This window comes from Hyaena hyaena, unplaced genomic scaffold (genome assembly GCF_003009895.1).
Source record: "Hyaena hyaena isolate Hyena2069 unplaced genomic scaffold, ASM300989v1 scaffold_242, whole genome shotgun sequence".
NCBI lineage: Eukaryota > Metazoa > Chordata > Mammalia > Carnivora > Hyaenidae > Hyaena > Hyaena hyaena.
Genome location: NW_024080869.1, coordinates 294,823 through 320,737, shown reverse-complemented (window position 1 = coordinate 320,737; position 25,915 = coordinate 294,823). Strand labels below are relative to the sequence as shown.

At 38.0% G+C, this 25,915-nt stretch overlaps 1 protein-coding gene and 1 long non-coding RNA gene across 3 annotated transcripts in view; one reads left to right on the top strand and one right to left on the bottom strand.

Moving 5' to 3' along the window:
* The window catches only part of HMGCLL1 (3-hydroxymethyl-3-methylglutaryl-CoA lyase like 1), a 184,952-nt gene extending 161,957 nt beyond the window's left edge, over window positions 1–22,995 (top strand). Inside the window, exons 8-9 of one of the 2 annotated variants that reach the window (XM_039244304.1) lie at window positions 17,463–17,588; window positions 21,666–22,995. In XM_039244304.1, the coding sequence (XP_039100235.1) occupies window positions 17,463–17,588; window positions 21,666–21,767 (228 nt within the window). In that variant the 3' untranslated portion in view covers window positions 21,768–22,995. The remainder of the gene's footprint in view (window positions 1–17,462; window positions 17,589–21,665) is intronic. The other variant, XM_039244305.1, reaches the window with a different exon arrangement.
* The window catches only part of LOC120239802, a 153,064-nt gene that overhangs the window by 115,696 nt on the left and 11,453 nt on the right, over window positions 1–25,915 (bottom strand). The window lies entirely within an intron of this gene.

Here is a 25,915-nt window from a genome sequence, read left to right as displayed (position 1 = left end):
AAAAACTGAGGACTGATGGATGTGGGGGGGAGGGGGGGATGGGCATGGAGGAGGGCACTTTGGGGCTTTGGGGATGAGCACTGAGTGTTATGTAGAAACTAATTTGACAATAAACTATTTGTAAAAAAAAAAAAAAAAAAAGAAGTAAGACTTCAAGAGGGAACTATTTCAACTACCCACTTGGAAAGTGAGAGCCAAAGAAGTAAAGTAACTTCCAATATAAATATGTGGTTGGTGAAAGAGACAAAAACTTGGGTAAAATTAAACCTCAGTGTTTTCTATGACTCTCAATTGTCACTCATCTCTGGTTAAGTGAAAATGAGTTAGTTATTTGTGTACATAAGTGGTTCAGTTTTGAGTTAAATACCAACCTGACATCGATATTTTGGGTTTTACATATATTGCAATAAATAACTAGCACATTTTCCATAGATAATATATAATGTTGTACTTTATTTTGTATAAAGTTTTAGGTTTCTCTTATGCTTAGTGAGATATGATGACTGGAGGAGTTCCACTTTTGTAAAATTTCAAATACAGCTCTACTTTAGAGGAGCATACATGCGTTTGTTAGATGGCTTATAAACTTTGATATTCTTCTGGACATGTGAGATGATGTGAGTAATTGATACAAGATTAGGCACTGGCCTGAAATACTGAGGAAGAACAGACATGATTCTATTAAAAAATGCAATAGTACTTATGGATGTCTTGTGTATATTAGCTGTAAAGAAGATTCTGAGAGTTCTAAATTAAATAGTAATTATGTGATATGGCTGAAATACACACACACACACACACACACTGATAGCTATATATGGATATGTATATCTCCTATATTTACATATAAGCTATCTTAAACATATTCAATAATGGAGCATTTAACTGAAATTTAAAAAGTATGTGTACTTACGTATCACGATCCTATCTTTAAGAACCCACTCCATTAAGCATCTAGACTTACAATATTGCATCTAACCTTTATTTTTGTCCCCTTTAGTGAGTTGTACATAGAAACCACTTAATAAATGTTTTCATAGTAAATGAATAATATTTTGGATATTTCTATAAAATTGTGCTACATAGTGGGAATAATCGGGCTAATGTTAAATGTCAATAAACAGGAAACTGTTATTAACAAGTTCAGTCATTGGTGTTGCTTTTAGTTCTTTTTAAAGGACTACTCCAAAGTGCCATACTCTATAAAATCATCCTACTCTTCAAGGCCAGATTCAGATGTCATTTCCTCCATGCAACCTGCTCTAATTAACACGGCCTGAAATAATTTCCTTCCCCCTTGGACTCTTATAATATTTTCCTAATTGGATGAATTAGTAGTTCTCACAGTCTTCCTTCTATGTATCCACATATACACCATATCTTTTCTACTAGGTTTTAAGTTTTTTTTTCTATCAAGAACTGTATCTTAAATATGCTAATATGCCAAGCTTTTGTAAGAGTATAATTGGTAAGTATTGGTTGATTGACAGTGCTGAATATGTTCACAAGAGCTATCATTTCATAGTAGTTTTGACTGAAGAGGTCTCCTTGTGAAATCAGAACTATTTCAACTAATAGATATTTATGAAATTCATGTTGTATCATCCAAGTAAGAAACTAAATCTCCTGTAGTCAATTACAGGAGACTTTTGTTCAAGCAAACATGTTTTATTTAACAGGAAAGCACAAACATGACTTCAGTTAATTTGTTAATAGCTTCATGAGCTTTGGCCTGTAACATCCTTGCTAGTCTACTGTAGTTTACTAATCCAAAACATCGTGGCCTATCACATGGCAAAATTTTTTGTGATATGGAAAAAAGTAAAATGCCCCAAGTCGTTTTCCATTCTATTCTTACCATTGAAAAAATGCTGAGACTCCCTTCTGCTACACTAATGATATGGACCTTATTAAAGTATACTTTTCCACAGATCTGGCCCTGCTATGTGTCTGGTGTTATCATCTAACACTGTCTCTCTGGTTCCTACTACTGGGTTACTGTGGTCTGCTCACTGCTCTCAACACACTGAGCATCATCCCCTTTCAAGCCTTTTGTTCTGACCTTGTTCATTTTGCCTTAAAGGCAATTATTTCATATAAGTTCTTAAGATCATTTTCCTACTTCATCCAGGTCTCAGCTCAAATACTCTTGTCTCAAGCAATGTTTCTTGAAAGAAGAATGGTGTACTTTGGCATCTCTCCCCTGTAAATTGTTTCCTGCGTTCTTATCTTGTTGTTTAGCTATGTTAAGTGTTTTCTCCTCCATCAGAAAGGTGGCTTGATAAAAATATACATTTTGTAAATGATGTACATGTTATTTTTCACAACTCTATAGCTGATACCCAGAACAATGTAGGAAGTCAACAAATGTTTGTTCGATGATAGGATGAAAACTTGCCACTACTGAGCGTTAAGTGATCTTGCAAGTTTTCTAAAAACAAAGACATAAAGAGTTACACACATCTTGTTATGGTATTGACACTTAAGTGGAATATAGTGAATGGCTTCTACAAAAGCAATTTAGTGAAGAGTTCTTGTTTGGTCTGTGTAAATAACACCTTCCTTCTTCTAAGAAACCATTTCTCTAACAGTCTGACCATGTACTTCTTGTGAGGGCAGAGTATAGGATTGGGTACACTCATGGCGCTCCTGCAAGAAATCCTTGTACTCTAGTGCATTCACTTCAATAACTGGTTCAGAAATGGATGTACGATTCTAGGGGACTCAATAAATATCCCTTTCCCAATAGTTTCCTGGCTGGAGCTCATGAAAAAGCGCTCACTTTACTTACATAAAATTCTGTGACCTTTGGCATAATAGACATGAACAAAATAAAGCCAACACAGGAAAGAAATGATTGGGGGGGGGGGAGATAAAGGAAGGGAGAGAGGGAAAGAGATGACGAGAAAGAAACAGAAAAGTTCCAGTCTTTCCTAAGATTAGCTCCAAACTCTCCCAGTCCACTCAAGTGAACCAGCATATTTCCCCTACTTTTTTTTCTCTTAAGTAATTCAGCCTAGTCATCCTGATTAATACAGGATAAAATTGGTGAAATTAGTGAATGATATCTTCAGCAGAAGGTTTTAAGATATATGTGGGGAAAACTTTTCCATTACAAGGCTAATTTTTTAGTGTTTTATAAGGACAGTCAGTAAATGCAAGAAAATAACCTTAACATGGGTTTCAGGGAAGCTATCTCTGCGGGAGTCTGAGCTGATAAGATCATAGTATATGTCTTTCTGATAAACTAAATTGATGTAAGGCTAGCATTCAAATACTTAGAAGAGCGGGGGCTGATAATTCTTAAAAGGTCTTCAGTATTTTCTCAACCTGCCTTTGACAAGAGCTAGATGGAAGCAAATTCAGATTGAACTCCATGAAAAGGATGCTTGGGTCTCTCAGGCTCCAGCCGGAAAGCAGGAGCCATGTAAGCAACTGAATCCAGGAAATTGTGTACAGGTGAAAGGAGAACCATAAAACTAAACATTAGACAGCAAAGCAACCCAAAGATGAGCACGGTCTGGTTTAGGGTAGGGTATCCCCGTGCCGAGGGTGCACTCACTCTCAGGTGATAACTGTACTTTGTCCACCCTGACAGTGCCTCCTTGTATCTTACACCCTGGTGCTCTCACTTTTAAGGAGGCACTCCTGAGATTAGTAACAGCAGGAAACTACCCTGCAACATCAGTGAGGCCCCTGCACTGGACAAAGACATTATTACAGGAGTACCCCGTCCAGAGTCACCGGCAGGGAGTTGGAACCATGATGGGCCTGTCCATGGTCAACATTTAGAGTCACTGAGGAAACAGGCTATGCTAGAAATGCCACCTGAAACAGAGAGAGAAATATTCTTGCTTACTCCTCCATCAGAGCCTTCTGTGGGCTAAACCAGGTGGAATATAGCTGACATGGGAGGTGGGGGAATGCAGGCTGCACAGTTCAGTCCTGTGTTAAGAAACCAAAAAGGGTGGGGAGCCTGTGTGGCTCAGTTGGTTGAGCCCCCAACTCCTGATTTCAGTTCAGGTTATGATCTCACAGTTCATGACATCAAGCTCCACATGAGGCTCTGTGCTGCCAGTGTGGAGTCTGCTTGGGATTCTCTCTTTCTCTGTCCTTCCCCTGCTTGTGTGCATGTTCATTCATTCTCTCTTTCTCTCTCTTTCTCTCTCTCTCTAAATCAATCAATAAATAAACAAGCTTTAAAAAAGGAGGGGGGAAACAAAAAGGGGCAGACACGCCACACATCTAAGAGCAAGCAGCACTTGACTATCACTGAGCTACACACTTTGGAAATTAGAGACGCAGATGAGAGTTTTCTTGTTCTGTTGTAAAAGCTGAAGAGTCTAACTTTATTCTTGCCCAAACAGGATATTTGGCCATATCAATCTGTTTTTTCCATGGTTAATATTGTATTTTCCTACTTATCTCATAGGTGATTTTTCTTTGAATGTTATCTAGCCAAGTGAGGGAATAGTACTTGGACTCATACCTAAATTCCTATCTGCTTCTCTATTTTAACTCTTGACTAAGGGTGGCATTGAATCTTAGGTGCTCAGAAGTATTAACATTAAGACAAATCCTAAAATATGTTACAAGTCTTATGGAATCTTTTGTAATTGTGGTGGTATTTGGCAGTCTTGCTGCATATACCAACTAGGTATGGGTTTGATGCGCTTTAGGAGAATCTTCAAGTTATTTTTCTTAAACGGTTTTATAAGTCTTTTTCTTGGCTATTAACACTGGACACACAGTTGTATGCCATCTAGAAGATTATTGTATGTGACCATCCCAAGAAACCACTGTGTCTTTGCTTAGAATTTGCCTGTCATGTTCAGATGGCAAGGAATGGACCTACCACAGGAATGTGTTACCTCAAATCACTATAGCAGAAGCACCTAATATTTTAATGCGGTCTACATTTATAACATTATGACAAAATTAGATGGTACTGAGCAAGCTAAGTTAAACATGCATTTATAGAAAGCCTTAGGATTGGATAAATCCTAGAGGACATCAAAGCCAAGAGTTTCATTCACTGGAGAAGGGATTCTTTCCACAATCTTTAGACTGTCTTTTAATAGTTTCAGTGGCAGGGAGATAATTATTTTAAGAATTAACCATTTAAGTTTAGGCAGCATCAAATGGCTATAGTTATCTCTCATAACCAAGCAAAATCTACCTCTGCCCATTTTCCTCTGGAGTCATACAGAATATGTCTACTTTTCTGACCACATAATGATCTGAACTATCTAACTACAACTATTATCTACCTCTGAGTCTTATTCAGGATACTCACAATAGCCTCACAACCAATGATCATACCATATTTTCCAGATAGGTTTGGTTTGCTCCAAACCTGCTTCACTTGCTATATATTTAAGTGTAATTATACTTACTTTTGTTTTCCTACCTTCTTTGAGTGACTGGCTTCAACTGGAGGAAAATCCATTTTGATTTCAGGTATATTCAGCTTTTTCTCTTTTCAAGTTATACTCACTGCTTAGAAAAATCAACACCATTTTTTATGACCATAAATATCTTGTGAGATATTCTGATCAATGGTGTCTCTGGGGTAAGCAAGTTTTTTTTGGTAAGTCATTTAGAAATCGGAATGATCTTGCACTATTTGAAATGAACAATAAGGATGTGAGTGGTAATCATATAGTGATGTAATATTGTGAAATGTTTTAAACTTTCTATGTAAATAATGACAATGTTCAGTTTAATGAACCCTCGAGTTTAAATGCTCCAAATATCATCTAATAAATGGCTGAATTCAAATCAGCTGAGTTATTTCCATTTAAAACTCAATGCCTCAAATTTCCCTGCCCTTCTTTGCCTCTTGTTCCTATGAGCTTGCCAACTTGAAGGAAGTTTGAGTATCTATCTACCATTAGGCAGGAGTTACCTAGTTTGATGGCATTCTCGGTCCTCCCTTGTCTTCCCTGATGTACCTCGCCAGCCTATTCAGTGTTGTCCCTTGTGATGATGGTACCCTAATCATGGCATATGGAATTTGGCTCATGCTCTGCTCCTTCCTGGGCATGATCCTAGTTCTCTCATGTTTGCCTGTGCTCTCTTAGCTCCGGTGAGGAATATGAAAAACTGTTGTATGCTTTCTGTGCCAGGTTTCAGTGCTCTAATGTTTTTGAGGCTTCCTTGGGTCTGGCTTGCCAGGCTCCCCACTTTGCCTTTGCTGAGCTGGCATCTCAGCCAGCTGGATGAGAGCTTTTGAGTCTTATACACTCTCCAGCATACACCTTTAGAAGCAGGACCAGTCCCATGTATTCTAGGCCTTCCCTTAACCTATCTGAAATTTCTATCACCGATTACCCCAACCACACCCCTGGTACTCAACAGGGAGGAGTCTTCAAGCCAGAAAGCACATTGCCATATCTTTTTTAATTGTTTCACTGCCCAAGAGAGGCCAATTCTTTGGGTTATAAGAATGCTTAACCATTAATTTGAACATTACCAAAGCCATGGATCACCCAGGATGTAAGTGAGCAAGAAGAAATAGGCATACAATCAAAGATGAAGAAAAAGAACTAATGCTAGTTTTGAACAAGCATCTTAAAGGGATGCTTTAAGAAATGACATGTTAAATATCCAGTTTTGTTGTAAATATCTATAATTATTTTCAAGAAAGCAACTTCTGCTTTGTACTAGAGTTGATTTCATATCCCATTCCAGCTAATGGATCATCCTCCTATTAGCTGTTAAGCTAGCAATCAGTGCTTTTGTCAATGACACCTCTTTCTTCCATTATTATTCATTCATTGAGACACTATTTTACCTCATAAATCTCAAATTTATTCCTTGACAAAAGTATTTTTCCCCTTCTGCTTCATTTTATTTATTTATTTTTTTTACAAATAGTTTATTGTCAAATTAGTTTCTACATAACACTCAGTGCTTATCCCCAAAGTGCCCTCCCTTCTGCTTCATTTTAAATACGCATCACCGTTGACTTCATGCATTGCCCTAATTCTAACAAGTACTTCTGCTTACATATTTCTCAACCTCTATCCATCTCAATTATTGCTCCCCTGATAACTAAATTTGAGTAAAACAAATGCTGCTGATGCCATGATTATTCATGAACCTTAAGTAGTTCTTTATTTTGTAGAGAATAAAGCTCATACCCCAGAGAAAGGGATTCAGGACCTATCATAATCTGGAATTGCACTCCTTCCACACCTCAACAGCCCCTACAATACAAGTCTCAGTAAAGTATTCTCAGTACGTCCTTGGCCTGTTCATCATATGAGCCTTTTCTCAAGCTGTTCCCTCTCTGCAGAATATCTTTTCCCTCACCATCCCCCACTTGTCAACATCCTTCAGGGCCCAAAGCAGAGCCAAACTATTCATCAAACTTTTCACCCTGCCCCTCCTTCCTTGCTCCCCTACAAAATATAGAAACCGTCTCACTAGTGTTCCTGAATAGCTCTGTTTGTAATTCTCATAATAACTACCACACTATACTTTGTATTACAGTTCTTTGTTTTTGTGAATATCTTCTCTGCCAGGTTATTAACTTAATGATGTGTTAGTTACTACTCTTTGTTTCCAAGCAACAGTAGCCAACTCAAACTACCTTAAGCAAAAAGGACACTTTGTTATGAGGATACAGGGATGTCTCATGGAAACCTCCTAAAGAAGTACACACACAAGAGCAGAGATTTGGAGGCTTTTTCACCTGATCCTGCATCTGAATTTACATCACTTATCAAATATGCAACACTATGCATGGTCATATTAGATGTTCTGTGGCTCAGTTTCTCATATATAAAATGATGACAGTACCTACTTCCTAGGATTATTATGTGGTTGAAAACACTTGGCGTAGCCCTAATTAATTGTTATTTCAAAAACAGGTAGGGAGGAAGTGAAACGACCTCAGAAAGACTGAGAAGCTGTCTGGAGTTCAGGTGACATTTCTCATTCAATGATGCTTCCTTTTCCCTCTTACTACAGACTGAATTTCTCTGCTTTCCATTGCTCATGGAAAAAGTTGCTTGTCCATAGTTCATATGCTGTACATCTGACCTTTTAGGAGGGTGAATTTTATCTTTGTGTCTCTTCTAAATTCTGGGGAAGGAGATTGTGACTGGCTCAACTGACGTGCATTAACTGCACTGAGGATTAATAAGGAGTCACAGAACAAACAAACAGGTCCCATCTTTATGAGAAGACAGTTCCAAGGAGGTTTAGGGAGCAAACAACATAGGTAGTGAAACACTGAACCGTTTCATTTATTGTAGTATCGTCCTTATGTAGTTCTGTGTTTCCAATTGAATTGTATCAAGTTCATTTATTATCATGTGTAGTTATACTTACACCTGGGTCTTGCTATTGCATGTATTATTGTTTTAGATATCTTATTTGTCCAATTCTTTCAAAAATATTTGAGTAGTAACTTATTATGTTCTAAGAGCTATGCCATATACTGAGCCTACAATGAAGTGAGATAGAAGAATGTTCTTGGCCTCATACAGTTAATATATATAACTTGCTGTTTAGACTCCCCACTGCCCCCAAAATTTGGCCCTCCTACTATCCCAAGCCCTCCTTGGTTTATGAGTATTGATAACACTGACACTTAATTCTTGTCAGCATCACTGTGCTTTCATTCTTTTTTGTTTGTTTTAACTTTTTAAAAACTTAATATTTAGTTGCATATTTATACCATTAGATAGTCCTCCCACTGACATCCATTTGGAACTAGAACTTATTTACCTCTGACCAGTGAAATCCCAGAAACATGATCCACCTCTAGAATCCAGGTCCACCTCTAGAACTAAAGACCTCTGTGACTTTGGTAACCCCACGAAGAACTCAGGTGCTTAATTCCCTTCAAATAAATTAATCATTCATAAGGGAAATAGACTAAATTGTCTAGTTGTAAAACTCTTGAATTTGTAGTCTTATGAAAAATAGTTACTTCCATGTGTACGGATACAATTTTTATTGTTTCCAGTGTTATTTCTTGATCTACCCCCTTTTCTACCTCATTATCTATCTACGTCTTTGTGTCCACATCAAAGAGTGTAGTAAGGGGGCGCCTGGGTGGTTCAGTGGGTTAAGCGTCCGACTTCGGCTTAGGTCATCATCTCATGGTTCATGGGTTTGAGCCCAACGTCAGACTCTGTGCTGACAGCTCCTGTAGATCCTGTGTCTCCCTCTCTCTCTGACCCTCCCCTTCTCACGCTGTCTCTCTCTCTTTCAGAAATAAACAAAACATTTAAAAAATTTAATAAAAAAGTGTGGTAAGAACAGGGTAGGGCTGGGTCTCAAAGTAGCTAGTGTCAGGGAGCCAGAAATGGCATAACTTGATTCTAAAATCTCAGCAGATGAACTCAACCACTGTGTTTCTGAGATTATTGATCATTTATTTTCCTGAAAACTTTGGGGTCCATTTTGCTTTAACACATCTCTGTACCTCTGTCCATCCTCTCCTCCCTCTACTTCAAAGGACAGTTTTCTCCACTAATTTCTAGCTCAACTCCATGTTTCTGCCCTAATCCCAAACTCATCCACACCCCCTAAGTGTTTTTCTCTGTGAATTTTCTATGTATGGGATCATTTTTTTAAAAGTTTATTTATTTATTTTGAGAGAGAATGCAAGTGGCAGAGGGACAGAGGGAGATGGGAGCAGGAGAGATAATCCCAAGCAGGCAGGCTCTGCACTGGCAGTGTGGAGCCCAACACTGGGCTCAAACCCATGAAGTGTGAGATCATGACCTGAGCCTAAGTTAAAGAATGCTCAACCCACTGAACCACTCAGGTGCCCTGGTATCATTCTTTACTTCATTTAGTTTGTCTCTGAATGCTTCCAAGTGATAGGTCTCAGATAGTCCCCATATCTCTCCATTAACATGCCCCCAATTATGCCCTAATTTTCTTCTTTAAGACCACATGTCCTCTGTCTCTTTGTTCTGGACCTATGCTTATTTTTTTATTTTTAATTTTTTTTAAATGTTTATTTCTTTTTGAAGGAGAGAGAGAGAGAGATAGAGGGTGAGTGTGGAAGGAGCAGAGAGAGAAGAGAGAGGGAGACACAGAATTGGAAGCAGGCTCTAGGCTCTGAGCTGTCAGCACAGTGCCCGACATGGGGCTCTAACTGACAATCCGTGAGATCATGACCAGAGCTGAAGTCGGATGCCCAACCGACTGAGCCACTCAGGCGCCCCGACCTATGCTTGTTAAAGCCAACATTTGCAGAGTGTTATGTGCCAAGCTCTATAAGCATGTTCCATGGAAGATCCCACGGAGTACTCAACGAGCCAGTGATTTAATACCAATATATTCATTTTACAGTTGGTGGGACAGAGAAACAAAATAACATTATCAACATCACGCAGTTAACAAGTGGCATAACAGGTTCAATTATAGGCCTCCTTAAACTGATTTTTTCAGTACTAGGCTGTATGCTCTCCATTTGTTTCGTAAGTAATTGCCGGCTTTCCTCTGTCCTGTCTATGCTTCAACAATCCATTTCAAAATTTGTCAGTTTTCTAAATCCAGTACCTTTTCTCAGCTCTTATTTTCCTTAAGTAGAAAGCCTTCTACTTCTGTGAAGCCTTAATTACAATGGTGTAAGTTTTTAGAGAAACTTTTCCCACTCTTGTTTGTGACATTGGGCCTCCTCCTGAACTCCTTGTCTCTTTCAATAATTCATCTTCCTTCATCTACCTCCAAACAGTGAGTGTTAACTGAATACTGGGATGTGAGTCTCTTATATTCTTTTCAGGTTTCTTCAGAGAACTCAAAGCTGAGTATATCAAAGTGAATTTGTTTTCCTTATTTTAATTGCTCTAAAAGATAACTGCCTAAAACAAAAAGAGTAGCAACATGTTATGGGTATGGAAATGTATTAGGGGTATATAAAAATAAAGGTAGGGAAACTACAACAGAAAGGGGGGTTGGATAGAATGGAGAACCTACTATTATCAGGTCTTTCATTATCTGTGGCATAGATATTTGAAGGTACTTAGTAAAGATTTATACTGTAAACCATAGGGTAACCACTAAACAATTTAAAAAGGTAGATTATTGATCATTTATTTTCCTGAAAACTTCAGGGTCTATGTTGATTTAACACATCTCTGTACCTCTGTCCATCCTCTTCTCACTCTACACCACTGTAATTAAGGCTTCACAGAAGTGAAGGCTTTCTACTTAAGGAAAATAAGAGCTGAGAAAAGGTACTGGATTTAGAAAACTGACAAACAAAGGGAAGTTTTCTGTGCTTTCTCTACAGGTTACTGTAGATGCTCAATATAGGAGCACCATCCACTCAAGAACAGGCAAAAGCAGATGATGCCAAGAGGAATCATCTCAAAACAAGAGAGAAAATGAAATCATTCAGAAATGCTCCATTAACAAAAGAATAGATAGAATAGAAAACTGATGGAATAAAACAACAGCTGCAAATGGTAGATTTGAATCTATCTCATCAGTTGTTCTATCAGTTCTAATTGGCTGTCCCGATATTACTTCACACCTCAAAATGAATAGTGACTCAAACATATGGAGATTTGTTCCTCACTGAGCATGTTTTTTCAGTGGGCATCTCTTCTCCAGATGGTGATTTTAGGACCCAGGATCCTCCCATTTTTTGGCTCACCATCCCCTAAAACCTCATTGTCATCTGCATTCGACTGTTGACATAATTTCTTTTTTTTTTTTTTATTTTTTAATGTTTTATTTATTTCTGAGAGAGAGAGAGACAGAGAGAGAGAGAGACAGAGAGAGCATGAGCGTAAGCAGGGGAGGGTCAGAGAGAGAGGGAGATACAGAATCTGAAGCAGGCTCCAGGCTCTGAGCTAGCTGTCAGCACAGAGCCTGATGTGGGGCTTGAACCCACGAACCACATTATCATGACTTGAGTCGAAGTCACGTGCTTAACCGACTGGGCCACCCAGGTGCCCCATGTTGACATAATCTCTTAAAAGACTTATTCTATAAATGGGGTGCATGACTTTGCTTGAACATCACTGGCTAACCTATAGTTTCATAACCACACCTGAATAACAGGTTCATTGGGTAGGGTCGCCTGGCTAAATTTCAGAAAAGGAAACAGATTTATGGTGAAGATCCAGCATTATCTTCCACAGATGAACAAGTAAATCAAGGCTTTTTAAAAACTTTATTATTTATAAAGTCCATCTTGGAGTATGAAACAATGCAAATACTTACAAGAAAAAAATCAAAAATCTGCTTTTTTAACTAGGATTTTAGGTGATTCTGATATTCAGATGGTCTCATTCTCAGCAACACTGAGCAAAACAAGATGGAGCCAGTATGGTGATTAGACTAGGACATAATGACACTGAGAAAAGGTTCTTTCCTACAAGAACCAGAATCTCTTTCCACTCAAGTATGTTCTGGGAGGCAACAGCTTCTGCATAATTTGCAATTTAGAAATGGAAAAGCTCAGTCCCCCTCTCAGTATCTCAGGCATCATAAACGTTTTTATTCATTTCTTTTTTTAAAGATTTTACCTGTAAGTGAAATTTGTCCTTGTCCCATTTGTTTCACTTAGCATAATACCATCTAGTCAGACATTGTAAATGGCATCTTCTGTTCATTTAAGTTTGAGGGGAACTGGCTTAACTATTTTGTGCCAATCTGAGAGAGAACAGGTGATCACTGTAGAAGTGAAGTATAGGAGCACTATCCACTCAAGAACAAAGCAGAGGATGCCAAAAGGAATCGTCTCTAGGATTTGGATTGAAATCCAGAAATGGAAAAAAAAAAAAATAGAGCCTGAGAAAGCTGAGTATAATTTTTGGGTGCTGTTCTAGCAGAGGAAGGGGATGACTGTGAAACAACAGGAAACATTACATGTGTGTTACCTACTTACTATAGAGGGTCAAAAACACCAATGAATGAGGCCAAGCGTGGTTAGTATCTTCTTCCTAACTTTCCATTTCTTATCCTTATTTTTCTATGCCATTACATAATCATTGAAAATACTTAATGGTTTCCTACTAGTCCGTCTTACCTAATTTGTTAACTATTTCCCTATTATTGGACATTTAACTTATGGCCTTTTTTTCTCCTATTACAAATCATGCTACAAAGAATACATACTCTTGAACATCAATCCATATTAATATTTCTGGCTATTTTCTTGGGCAAGCTTCATAGGAAAAAAAATCCTTTGGACAACAATCATTTCCTTTCTCAAATCTCTTATTACTATATCATGAGTAACTTAAATCCAAAAATGAGTAACTCACACCATCAGAAATAATCTTATTTTAAATTAAAGCTAACAGAACAGATTTTTTTAAGAAGAAGTTGATCTCAGAGGGTAAAGAAATTAGATGTCATTTCAAAACTTAAGAAACATACAGAATTTTGGTATGTAAAGATTTTAGTATCCTCAATACCTACATTTTAGATTCCATTAGATATTTTGAAATCATGAAAATATAGGACATTGTAAATTTTGCAAAATTATTTGACTCCACTTAAGGTATTTCTGTTTTGTTTGGGAAATAAGTTCTTAAAGCACCAAGAAAAAGTCAAGATGTACTTTTTGTTAGCATATCAGCATGGTTTGGGCATCTAAGCACTACACAAGAGTCCTACTCCATAGAGCTCACCTAAGATTGTAGCACCTAGTGATGTGCTCACGGTAGATCTACAGTCAATTTACCATTTTCCAGAAAACATGGTCATTATTACTTCATTCATTTTTCTCAGCCCTTAAGTCCAACCACATAACTGCAGAGCTCAAACAGACAGAGCACATGTAACTGAACTCAACAAGTTTATCATTTCCTGGTCACTGGATTAATAGCTTTAACCATGAGCATGGAGAAATGTGGAAGCCAACCACGCCTGAACCCTTTGAGTTCCAGGTTTTATTTTAGGGAGAATTAGTTCTCTTAGCTCTAAAAAACATGGTTTCTAGTTTGATAACTTCTCAGAGACAAAATATATAGTAATTTTAATTTCTAATGATAAACCCCAGGAGCTACAGGATTTTGTGTGTATTCCAAGTCCCTGGCACATAGAATTTCCTTCCTAAATTTGTTCCATTCAAAGGAAGACTAACAAAAAAATATACTGAATATATTGAACCACAGTGTGTAAGTTTCTCTTTTGAAGAGAAAATATTTATTTATATAATGTAAAGTGATTTATTTACATATTTGTCATTTGGGGAGGCTGGGACACAGTGGGGTTGCAAATGCTTGACTTTAACTTGGTGGATTTTGAAGTTACATTGCCACCTTGTGGCTACTCACCTGAAGATGTACTTTTCTCCAAAACAAAACCCAAATGCTTTGTTTTGAGATCGATCTTGCCGGAATCCCTCGATGGTGCAAGAAAACCTCTTGTGCTTATGTGTGTGAATGCACACACACGTGCGCACCCCCCCGGGAACGCACATGTACGTGCACACACACCCACACCTCAGGGAACTGGAAAGTAGTGGTTTCTGTTTGGAGACCTGGGAAAGGGATTTCTAAGAATAATCTTTTAATGCAGATAATCTCTTTATGATAAAATCATCTAAGAGCCTATTACTTTCAAATACATGATACTAATATAGTAAAAGTAGTGACATTTACTATAGTATCAGGATTTTAATAATTAAGCATAAAAATGTCCTTCTCTTCACCATCAAGAATCAATGAAGTATAAATATTTTTCTTCCTACTCTGTCAAGCACTTGTTTACATGATAGTATGTATCATTTCTAATGGAATAGGGAAGTAGATGTAAAGACAAGTTACATAGTAAAGACAAATTTTTATAGTTGACTAAGACTAGAAGTTTCCAAAGCAACTTGTTTAAAAAGAAAATCATAACTTAGTATATGGGTAACATTATCCATTAAGATTTATTTCTAGGGAGCAGAACTGCACATTTAATAGAGAACAGAATGTAGGAGATGCTGCATAAAAAGTGCTTTTAAAGTAGTAGTGCAATTTTTTATTTTGGAGAGAATTTAAAAGGCAGTAATATCTTAATGTTCTCTTTAACAGGTAATGTATACTTTAACAATCTCTTCCACTTTGCTTTAAAGTCACATATTGTGTAGGATTGATGCAATTAATTTGGGAATAGAGCTTACTGATATAAAATCCTTGTCTACAGCTATTCTGACACTAGGAAAGAGGGAAAGACCATTTTCTAGGTAACCTTTCACTCAGATCATGTCTGTATTCAAAGATTTTGTATGCATATTAACCCCTGCAGTCTCCCATGCTAGGAAAATCACTTAGTTGTAAAATAATGATTTTAGTCAAGGAAATGAACCTTGGATTCATTTATGTTCATTCTCATTTCTACTACAGGCTAAGGCTTACAGAGCCCCCGGACCTTTTTTTCTTTATATATAATTAGCGTTCATTGTGGAGAAACTACAAAACAAAGACAAACAGAATTAAATGACCTGTAATTACACCACCTAGTGATGACCACTCTTATACATTTTGGTTTATCATCCAAAAACTTTTTTTTTTAAACCTGTAGGTCTTGGTAGGTATCCTCTTAACTTTCAAGGGGATATCTAGACAAGTGATTCACAAAGCACAGTCCCCTTGGTATGACAAAGGGATGCAGGAGGTAGAAACCAAATCTCAAACAACCTGAGCCACAAATTATAGAAAGTAATATTGGATTATAAACCAAACTGAAAAGAATACCATGAGTCCCTACTGATTAAAAAACAACAACAACAACAACATTTGAATAAATAGAGGAGAATATAAAAGTCTCCCAAATGGGCGATTTCCAAATAATTTCTGTAGATACTCTTTACCTCTTAACCACAAGCTGTATGTAATGACTTCCTCCAAAGAGTATAATCTGGAAAAGTGGGGAATGGGGGCTTCCTAGTGCAGAACGCTGACAAACACTACCTCAGCCAGGTGATCAAGGTGCATATCAGTCATAAATCATGTTAATAACATGTACCTTTGATTGTATTGAGAATGGCATTACACTTCTGTTGTCTTACTTGAAATATTTCAGAATTTTAGTCTAACCCCATTAGGAAAACATCAGACAAACCCAAACGGAAAGACAGAAAAGACCATTAAGTTAAAAACTAAGGAAATCTGAATAATGCATGGACTTTAATAACATACCAATATTTGTTCATCAGCTATGACAGATTTACCATAGTGATGTAAGATAATGTAGTAATACAGGAAATTAGGTGCATAATATATGGGAATGCTCTGTTCTTCACAAGTTTTCTGAATATCTAAAACAATAGAAAGCTTATCAAAAAAGATTTTTTTAAAAAAATGAAGTGTGATCCCCAGAGTAGCACCAAGAGCAGAATCTGGGATCTTGTGAAAAATTCAGATTCTTGAGTCAGCCAGCCACCTGAGAGTTCTGATTTCAGGTGCTTCTCATTTTAGCTGAGATCATGTGACTTTTTCTTTAATGCCCAGGAGATGAAGAATCAGATTAGGCCTCTTGGTAGCATCTGATTATCCAATTGTCACCTTGTTTTACAGGAGCATGATATGCCTCCGTACCTTCTCAGTCTTCTCCAATCCCCTGATCTCCAAGGCCCCTTTCAGACCCCACAGTGATCGTGTTTTCCAGAATATCGCTAGCACACACATGTCTACCTCTGATATCCCTACCTATAAGACCTGTACCAATTTGTACTTTAAATCTCATTGTGAATTCTCTGGAGACAGAGGTGACCTTGGGCAAATTCTATGATCCTGCTGTACTGGAGTTTCTTCATCTGTGATTTGAGGATGATAGAAGAATATCTGCCTCATGAGTTTGTTTTTGTTTTGTGAGGATTGGCAGTTAATACTCATAAGATGTTAGGAATAACATCCAGGAATTAATGAGGACCCAATAACTGTGAGATGGTGCTAGTATTGGTGGTGGATTTCTTGCCTTACAAGTATCTCTTCACTTCTCCCAAAGCAGCAAGTTTGGGTATACAAAATGATGGCTCAATAAAGATTGAGTGAATTGAATGGGTGAACTGAACCCGTAAAAATACTACTTCAAATACAGTGACCCTGCCACTGTGACTGGTCTTCTAAGGCACATGACTTTGAGCTGTGATGTTGGAAATATTTCGTGTTTACATAATACCATTAGAATAGAGCTAGAGAATCGGTTGGAGAATCCCTAAACCTGGGAGTGAATTCATCTTACCTGAAGTTTCACCCTCTACAGTTGTGCTGGTATCAACAAATACACCATTTTAATTTTGATCTAAGATTATTCTACTTCTTGAGATCCTTAGGTTTCTGTTAGCCTAGCAGATAAATAGAAAAGAATAGATAGAAAAGAAATCAGCACCCCAGGGAGTGTTCTAGCAGCAGGTGAGTAAGTGACTATCTTTGCCTAATGGGCTTAGATTTTGCTTATTTGCTCTTTGGAACAGGTTAAATAGAAATTCAACAATTTGTGTGCCATAAATAGACAAGCCCTGAGTGTTTTGGTTTGTTTTCCAGATGGGGATTAATGTGGTGGACTCTGCAGTATCCGGATTAGGTGGTTGTCCTTATGCAAAAGGTGCCTCTGGGAATGTAGCCACTGAGGATTTGATATATATGCTTAATGGCTTGGGGCTCAACACAGTAAGTGATTTGACATATTTTAATATTCATGTATGCCTTGCAGATACAAATGGGAATGTGTCTCAGACTTGGGAAGCAATTTTGAGGTCAAAGTTTTACTACACGTTTGCTATCTGCTAAAATGCACAGTGGGACAGCACAATAAAAACCCTATAGGGGGCTTTATAAAGTAACTTATTGCTATGGCCCCATCACCAATAATGCTACCATTTCACATTTTTATCATGCTCCATGACCTCCAAAGTACTTTTTCATGTATTGTCTGATTTGATTTCACACACTTTGTGAGTTAGAGCCTGTGTCTTTGCCGTTAGGATTGTAATTTTTGCAGTTTTGTTTTGGATGGATGTTTTCCTAGGAGGGAATGGAGATCTTGATTTTCTTGCAGTGACAACTGGAGCTTCTGGCAAAGAGCCCAGGGCACTATTGAAATGGTCAGGGAAAAGGAGAGCTTAATGTTACTTAGTGCATGAGTTACTGTTCAAGAAAAATCTCTCTAAAAAAGTACCTGACAAGTCACATACTCTACAACATCCACCTAAATTAGCACTTAGTTTTGCTACATGCTTGTTTCTTTCTTTTTTTTTTTTTTTTTTTAACGTTCATTTATTTTTGAGAGAGTGTGAGTGGGGAAGGGGCAGAGAGCTCTGGAGACAAAAAATCTGAAGCAGACTCTAGGCTCTGAGCTATCAGCACAGAGACTGACACGGGGTTTAAACTCACAAGCAGTGAGACCTTGACCTGAGCTGAAGTCAGACGCTTAGCCAATTGAGCCACCCAGTTGGCCCACCACATGCTTGTTCACATTACTTACGAGTCTGTAAGGCGGGTGTGTGTGTGTGTGTGTGTGTGTGTGTGTGTCTGTCTGTCTGTCGGGGGTACACAAAATATAAAAGGCAAGAAAAAAGTTCACAAATCATTAAAAGTTAAAAATGTTTTCTGAGATGAGAAAGCATCATCTGGATTACAAAATGGAATTGCCCCCCGCTCTCTCAACTTTTCTCTGTCCTCACACTGCTTACATGAAAGGTCCTGCAGTATCACTTGCTACCACCACTTAGATGGCCTTACTCCCCATACTCAATTTCACCTGCAGAGTGGGGTGCCACCATCTTCAAAAAATCTTCGGGGCACCTGAGTGGCTCAGTCGGTTGGGCGACCGACTTCGGCTCAGGTCATGATCTCATGGTTCGTGGGTTCAAGCCCCGCATCGGGCTCTGTGCTGACAGCTAGCTCGGAGCCTGGAGCCTGCTTCAGATTCTGTGTTTCCCTCTTTCTCTTACCCTCCCCTGCTCCTGCTGTCTTTCTCTCTCTCTCAGAAATAAATAAAACATTTATTTTTTTAATGGAAGAATTAAAAAATCTTCCAGTGGCTCCCTGCTTGACCCTCAGGTTCATAGCACTGGATTCCTCCCCTTAGGGTTTCCATGCCCACCTGTATGCTTCTACCTCTGAACCTACTCTGAGGTTGTATAATGATCTTATTTCTGTGTCTAGCTCCCCCCGAAGCCAGTGAATGATTATTACAGCTGTTTCCTTTACACAGATATGCTCAGTAACATTTACTGGGTGACAGATATCACTTGGGACTAAACATCAAAAGCTATTGCCTGTCTCTCCTGGTTAGGAGAAACTATTATTTCATTTACAAAATTCCTTAATCCTCTCTAGTAGAAATGTATGACCATAAGTTAGAAGACTGAAGTGAACTTAGTTGATGCTTATGCTTATGATGTATTGGGTCATGTTCTAGAAGTTGGGGGCTGAAATGCAAATAAGCCCTGGCTTCATTCCTAAGAATTCACGACTTAAGGAGAGGATTGTTACACTGGGTAGGAGTTGCAATTAAACCAGCTACCCGGCTAATAAGCCAAGATCCTCTGTAGGATCTGTGTCACTATGGCTCCCATGTCGAATTACCAAGAGCCACTATTCTGACTTGTAAGATATTTTAGTTGGTTGTTCTTTGTTACTCTTGCTATTAGCACATCAGCACAATTCCTTATTTCTTTCCTGGGTATTCATCCTCCACACTGGTGTGCAGCCTTTTGACTTGCCTTGAAATTCATCATGCTGCCGTCAGAGGATTTCATCCAAAATACAAATGTGAATATGCCTGGTTTCTGCTTGAGCACCCATCAGTGGGTTCTCATTTCCTGAAAAGCAAAGCTGTGTTCTGTCACCTCATTAGGGCCTAGTCATAACTTTCCAGGTCATCTCTGCCCATCATTCTACATATATAACATGACATTTTTTTTTCAGATGTTTTGTACTGTTCTTCTGCCTACAGTGCCCCATACATCCTCCTTCTCAAAGACTCACACTCCCCAGGTAACACTCACATCAGAATTTTCCTTTCCTTGACACCCTTTCCTGACACACTCCTCACTACTTTCTTTTTCCTCAGTGAGTTGACTACCCCATCTCTGCTCTCATAATCAGCTGGGCATATCTCTGTCAGTGTCTTTAATTATAATACAGGACCCCTCCCCCCCTCAACAGGGCTCCATATTGCCTGCTTGACTATAAACAATCCAAGGACAGAAACTTTATTCTACATGAGGTTCTTAAAACACCAGAACATATCACAGTACATGAGACTTATCTAAGCATCTGACAAATGACTCAATATTAAATATGCAATGTTATTTCATAATGTTCTCTGTTAAATGATAGAGAAAGGTCAAAATGAAAATTTTGGTTAAAATGTCAGCAAATTCCAGTATATACTTGTTATCAATGGAATTCTTGGGAAGCAAAGAACACTGGTGACTAAGGTCTTTCTATTACTTCTTCCTGGGTATAACTCAAAAATGAAAGATACATGTAGCTAATTATTCACAAAACTTAAATAGCACTGGATTTAGGATGTCAACTAAGATGTGCCTAACATATTCCAGCTAAAGCCATTCCCAGGACCCAAACAATTAACTCAGACCAAAGCCAATGTTGGTACACTAGAGCAACTTAATAGCAAAATGATATGAGAATCATTTATAAGTGTCACTTTACAAAGCATTTCTCTTGATCATTCCCCAAAAACAAAGAAGTAAACTACAAAGGAAACATTACTCTAAAAGTTTCTAGAGTGAATTGGTTGTATTAAAATGATGATCTCCTTATGATCATTGTTATGAAAAGGCCCTGTGCCTGTGAATATTTATATTTGTCTCTTTTAAGAAAATGACAGACTTATACATAAATATTAAGAATTAATAGCACGGAAGCCTGAGTCTATTTAATTTTAAGTCCATTTAGTTTCTAGTCCATGTTAAAGGAGGACATAGGAGTTTATGAAATGCTACCTGAGGGCAAACCTCTGGGTAATCCACCTAATGCTCTGTCTCCCCTAGTGACAGCACAAGTGCTGGGTGGAGACCTTGATGGTTACCTCTTGCTATACTAAGCCCAAGAGAAAAGGAGCATGCCCTGAACTTGGCCTTCATACCCAACTGCCTATCTGTCATTCATGGATTTATCTAAGCCTTTGTTGATCCTGTTTATGCTTTTAGCCAGTACAACATCACAAACAAGTTCCAGATGTGTACTAAATACTACTTCCTTTTATTTGACCTACAGCTACTTCCTTCAATATCATGCCATAGTGTTTTTGAATATGGTTAAAATAATACATTCACTTTTCCTCCTCCGCCTCTTATAGGTTTATCAAGTTTATTTCTTTACACAGTAAAAAGATTTTCTATCCTAAGTCATTATCTATGAACTCCTCCAAACAATTCTAATTTTAATTGCCTTTCACTGTATCTTCAGCATTGTTTACAGTTTTGTTATTGTCCTTCCTAGAGTTTAAGGTACAACCTTCAATTATACTGAGTTCCTTCAGGTATGGCTAGCCTATGATTTTACAGAAGGGTCAGGTTCAAGATATGCTTTAATAAAACAGAAAAATCTAAAACACTGACTGCAGGATTCATGAAGACACATGTTGCCTTTAGATCAACAATGAGCAACATTTTGTTTAGTAATTTCAAATTGTGAAATAACTACTAATAAAATTAAATATGTTTTTTCTTCTTTCTCCCTAACCCACCTGGTATCCCTTCTTTTCCTTATCAGGGTGTCAATCTTTACAAAGTGATGGAAGCTGGTGACTTTATTTGCAAAGCTGTGAATAAAACCACAAACTCTAAAGTAGCACAAGCCTCCTTCAATGCTTGACTTGAATAAATTTGTGACTTAAGTCTGAGAAGATCCATCTCAGCTACAGACACTCATCTGAAAATCATTACTGTCAAGTTGTTCTGAAATGTGAAGTAAATGACAAGAGTGGGGAAAAAAGATGTAATTTTAATGTGTATTCCGGAATAAATTATGAAATCCATGAAAAGCAATATCCAGTCATTGGTAAATTGCAAGCTGAAGCTAAATACTACGATTTGTAGACCTGCTTTTGAACTTGGAGGAAAGTCTACTCTTTTGCTCTAATAGAAATAACTTTTTAATTTAGTAGATGTGAAAATTGACTTCAGGTTTCCCTAAGTATCAAATACTGTGTTAATACTTAATCAAGCTGGCTTAGCACAGTATACATATTGTCAGTAGTTTATGAGCTTCTGCGTAGTGTGCAAAGTGTGTGGCCTCAGTAGTATGTGTTATGCCTCTGGATCCCAACTTGCCATTTGCCAAGTCTGTTAAATTATGGACCAAGCGCCAAATCTCCATCTGACCCTACATAATTTTTAGCAATAGAACTTTTATATTTCAAGTATGGCTAACATCTGTTAACTATTTCAGTGACTTTATCTTGTTCCAAGAGGCTGTGGTCAATGGCAAGATGCCATACCCTGGAAACATTACGACCTCCCATGTTTGTTATATGCATCCAGTTTACCATACTTTCTCTTTCATCAGGTTTAGTAAAAACCGGCATGGTGTTCCTCAACTATTGAAAAATATAAGGTTCAACTTTCATCTCAATGTCTCAGTTGCAATGATAAGAACAGATTGATACATATAGTATAATCCACTTTGGTAATTTTCAAATCACATCCAAATTGCCCGAGGAAATGTCACTATGATCCTAAGAACAGTAAGGCAGTTTTTATTTCATGAAACCAAACAAAACTGTTTTCACTGATTCCAGGTACTTTGATTAAATCAGATAATTTATGGTTATTTTTAATGTTGAAATGGCTGAAATTTTATCTTTTGCAACAGAAAGAATTGCCAGAAATGCAAAAGTTAATATGTCAAAGTGGAGAGGAGGAGCAGAAAGATTGTGTTAAGAAAAAACATTTCTGTAACCTATGCAAATCATATGGGGACAGAATTATGAACTGTAGGTCTGAATCATCAGTTCTATTATTTATGTAGACTTCTCCGGTAATACTTGGTTGATTTTATCTTTGAATAAATTTGAATATAACTTGAAATATGAAAGTGAGTACTGTGGACTTTCTATAAATATTCATGACAGCTATTGAAATAAAAAGAAATTTAAAAAAAATACAAGAAGTACTGATTACAAATCACAAGGGCAATATATTGGTAACTGACAAAATCGAACCAAATTCCCATAGAAGAGGCTAACTCCTCAGGTTGAGATGGGTATTAGAGCAGAAGCCTGTTATCTTGAGTACTAACTCTTTGCATTTGGGTTAGTGTTGGCAGGGGGGCAATGCAGGGTGCATACAAGATCACAGAACTTTATGGATCTGCCTTCTAGATCTCCCTTTGCCTCTCTAGTCACAGAGAACACAGCCATGTGCACTGGGGCAGTAGTGGCCTGCCTGCCTTAGTGTGCATAGCAGGATATGTACCCCATCTTCTAAAGACTGAGGTTTCTTCTCTTGTGGAGCTATGGAATTCTTAGATGTGAGATATCTGGACACCGATCTTTTGGTACAAACTGCTTATAGAAAGAGCCAGGATCAAAACTTTGCTGTTTTGAAATACAAACCATGGAGTCTTCAAGAAGCAGAGCAAGTAATCAGAAACCCCAGGTGCAGCTTGGCGCACACTTAAGCAGCACAAATATCAATCTGCAGATTCAGTTCTGAGAATACCTCAATGTTTCCTATTTACACTCACCACAAGAAGGTCCATGTTTTACTTATTTGTTATCCTTTCCCCACCCAAACTGTATAAACCTTTCTGCTGAATTAGAGTTTTATTTCTGATTTGGGGTGAAAAAAGTCACTCAAGCATATAAAGGTACCTGAAGTCCATTGGCAGAATCCCACCAAAGCCATATTTCAACTAAGCAGGAAACCCTGGCATCATTGTATGACCCACCCAAACAACCTGCACAGAAATCCATTTCAGTGTCAGCCATGGGGAAAGTCTTTAGAATGGCAAAGCAATTATGACCTTTATTGAAGTACTTATCGAAATAATCTTATAGTATCTACCCTTAAGGAAAATATCCTGTGTTCTACAAAATGTAACATATTTTATCACATGTATATGTTGATGACCTATTACAGATGAAAACTAAGATGAAGTCCTCTGAAAGCTACACATTTTCTAAGTTCCAGATTGATAAAATTCACAAAGCAAATAAATGGTAAACGGACTATGACGTTCTGAGAAAATTTAGCTTGCCTTTTTGTTATTTATTCTGATTAACATTTATTTCCTTTTTAGCTGGACTTAGGTGGCTAATTCATTTGTATACATGTGCATCTTATGTCTCCAAAATGATCCACACCAGGTATGAGAGTGACAGGCTGTACAGCATTGAATAAGTTAGCCACAAATATCATCCCTGTCCGAATTGTCAAGGAGAGATAAAACTAAGGCCTGGGCACCAGCCAGAAATCTGAATTGAAGTAACAGGCCAGTGAAGAATTGCTGTGAATACCAATAATCATTTACAAATGCCTTTTGTAGGTTAGAAGTTCTGTACCATGTGGGGTAGATTGAGAAGTTAAAATAGTTTTGGAGACAAAGAAAAAGGGAGGAAGAGATTGGGCAAGAGAGGGAGGAAGGAGGAGAAGTTCAGGAATGGAGGGAGGGAAGTAAGGTGGAAAACGAAGGAGAGGGGTTTGAGAAACTTTGGTCTGTCTTGAACAACTATAATAGAAAGTACATTCTGATATGGTGGAGTCCATCAGTGAGGCTGCTATAAACTGTACATAATAAAAATCCTTAACTTGATAGGCTTAAGCAACAGAAATTCTCTCCAATATTTTAGGAAAATTTCTCTTCCACCATCACTTAGTTCAGTAGCTCAATTATGTTATAAGCAAAAATCTCTCCCCGTTTTCCTCTTTTCTTATCTCAAGATTTTGGTTCACGTTCAGGCTACTGCTCCCCAGGGTCACAAGAAGGTCAGTACCCTTTCTAGCCTCACATCCTGCACAGTGCTCAGCCACTGGGGAGGGGTTTGTTTTGAATGTTTTTTTTTTTTAATTCAGAGGAATGTTTGCCCACCCCTATCGCAAACTTCCTATGTTTAATTGGGAAGAACATCATTACATGTCACTTCCTTAAAGGTAAAATGAGAAAGGAATAAGCCATTAGAAAAGACCAACTAAGGTCACTGCTCACCATTAACACATCAGTGATGTATTGGAGGAAAAATAATCTGATGGGGAGCACATCTTATGGTGAAATGATAGAGGAATTGAGTTAACAACCATAAGGAAGGGCTATATTTACTTTCCCTCAGGAGCAAAGGTTGGAAACAGAAGTTTTTTAAATTGATGGGTATGGGTTTTAAGGAGAAAGTAGCTGATCCTGCTAATTTTTTTATGAATATAGGCAGTGAGGTCTTCAGGCATTAGGTGGGGGTGGATCGAAGGCTGCAGAAGAATGATAAAGCTTGAAACTCAGAGCATATTAGAATTGAACTCACGCTATCCAAGTTTTCGAAGGGCTGTTATATGCTCAGTGCAGGTGCATGTATGTGTCCTCATGCTATCTTTACAACTTCATTTGACACTCCCATCTACTGGAAGCACTTCCTGGCTTGTGGGGACCACTCTCTGGTCTTATGTCCTCCATCTCTAAATTTTTGCTCTCTTCCTTCTTTCCTATGTGTTTAACTGTAGACTCACACATAGAAATTCACTTACATCACCACCGCCAAAATGTGTTCCACCACCAGCAGGGTTATCATTGCTTGGGACCTTTTGAGAAATTCACAGTAGCAGGTTTTTTGTGTTTTTTTTTATGTATTTATTTTGAGAGAGAGATAGCATGAGCATGGGATGGGCAGAGAGAGAGAGGGAGAGAGAGAGTATCCCAAGCAGGACGTACATGGTCCGTGCAGAGCCTGATGTAGGGCTCCGACTCATGAAACTGGAGATCACAACCATGACCTAAGCCAAAACTGAGTGCCAGATGCTTAACCAACTAAGCCA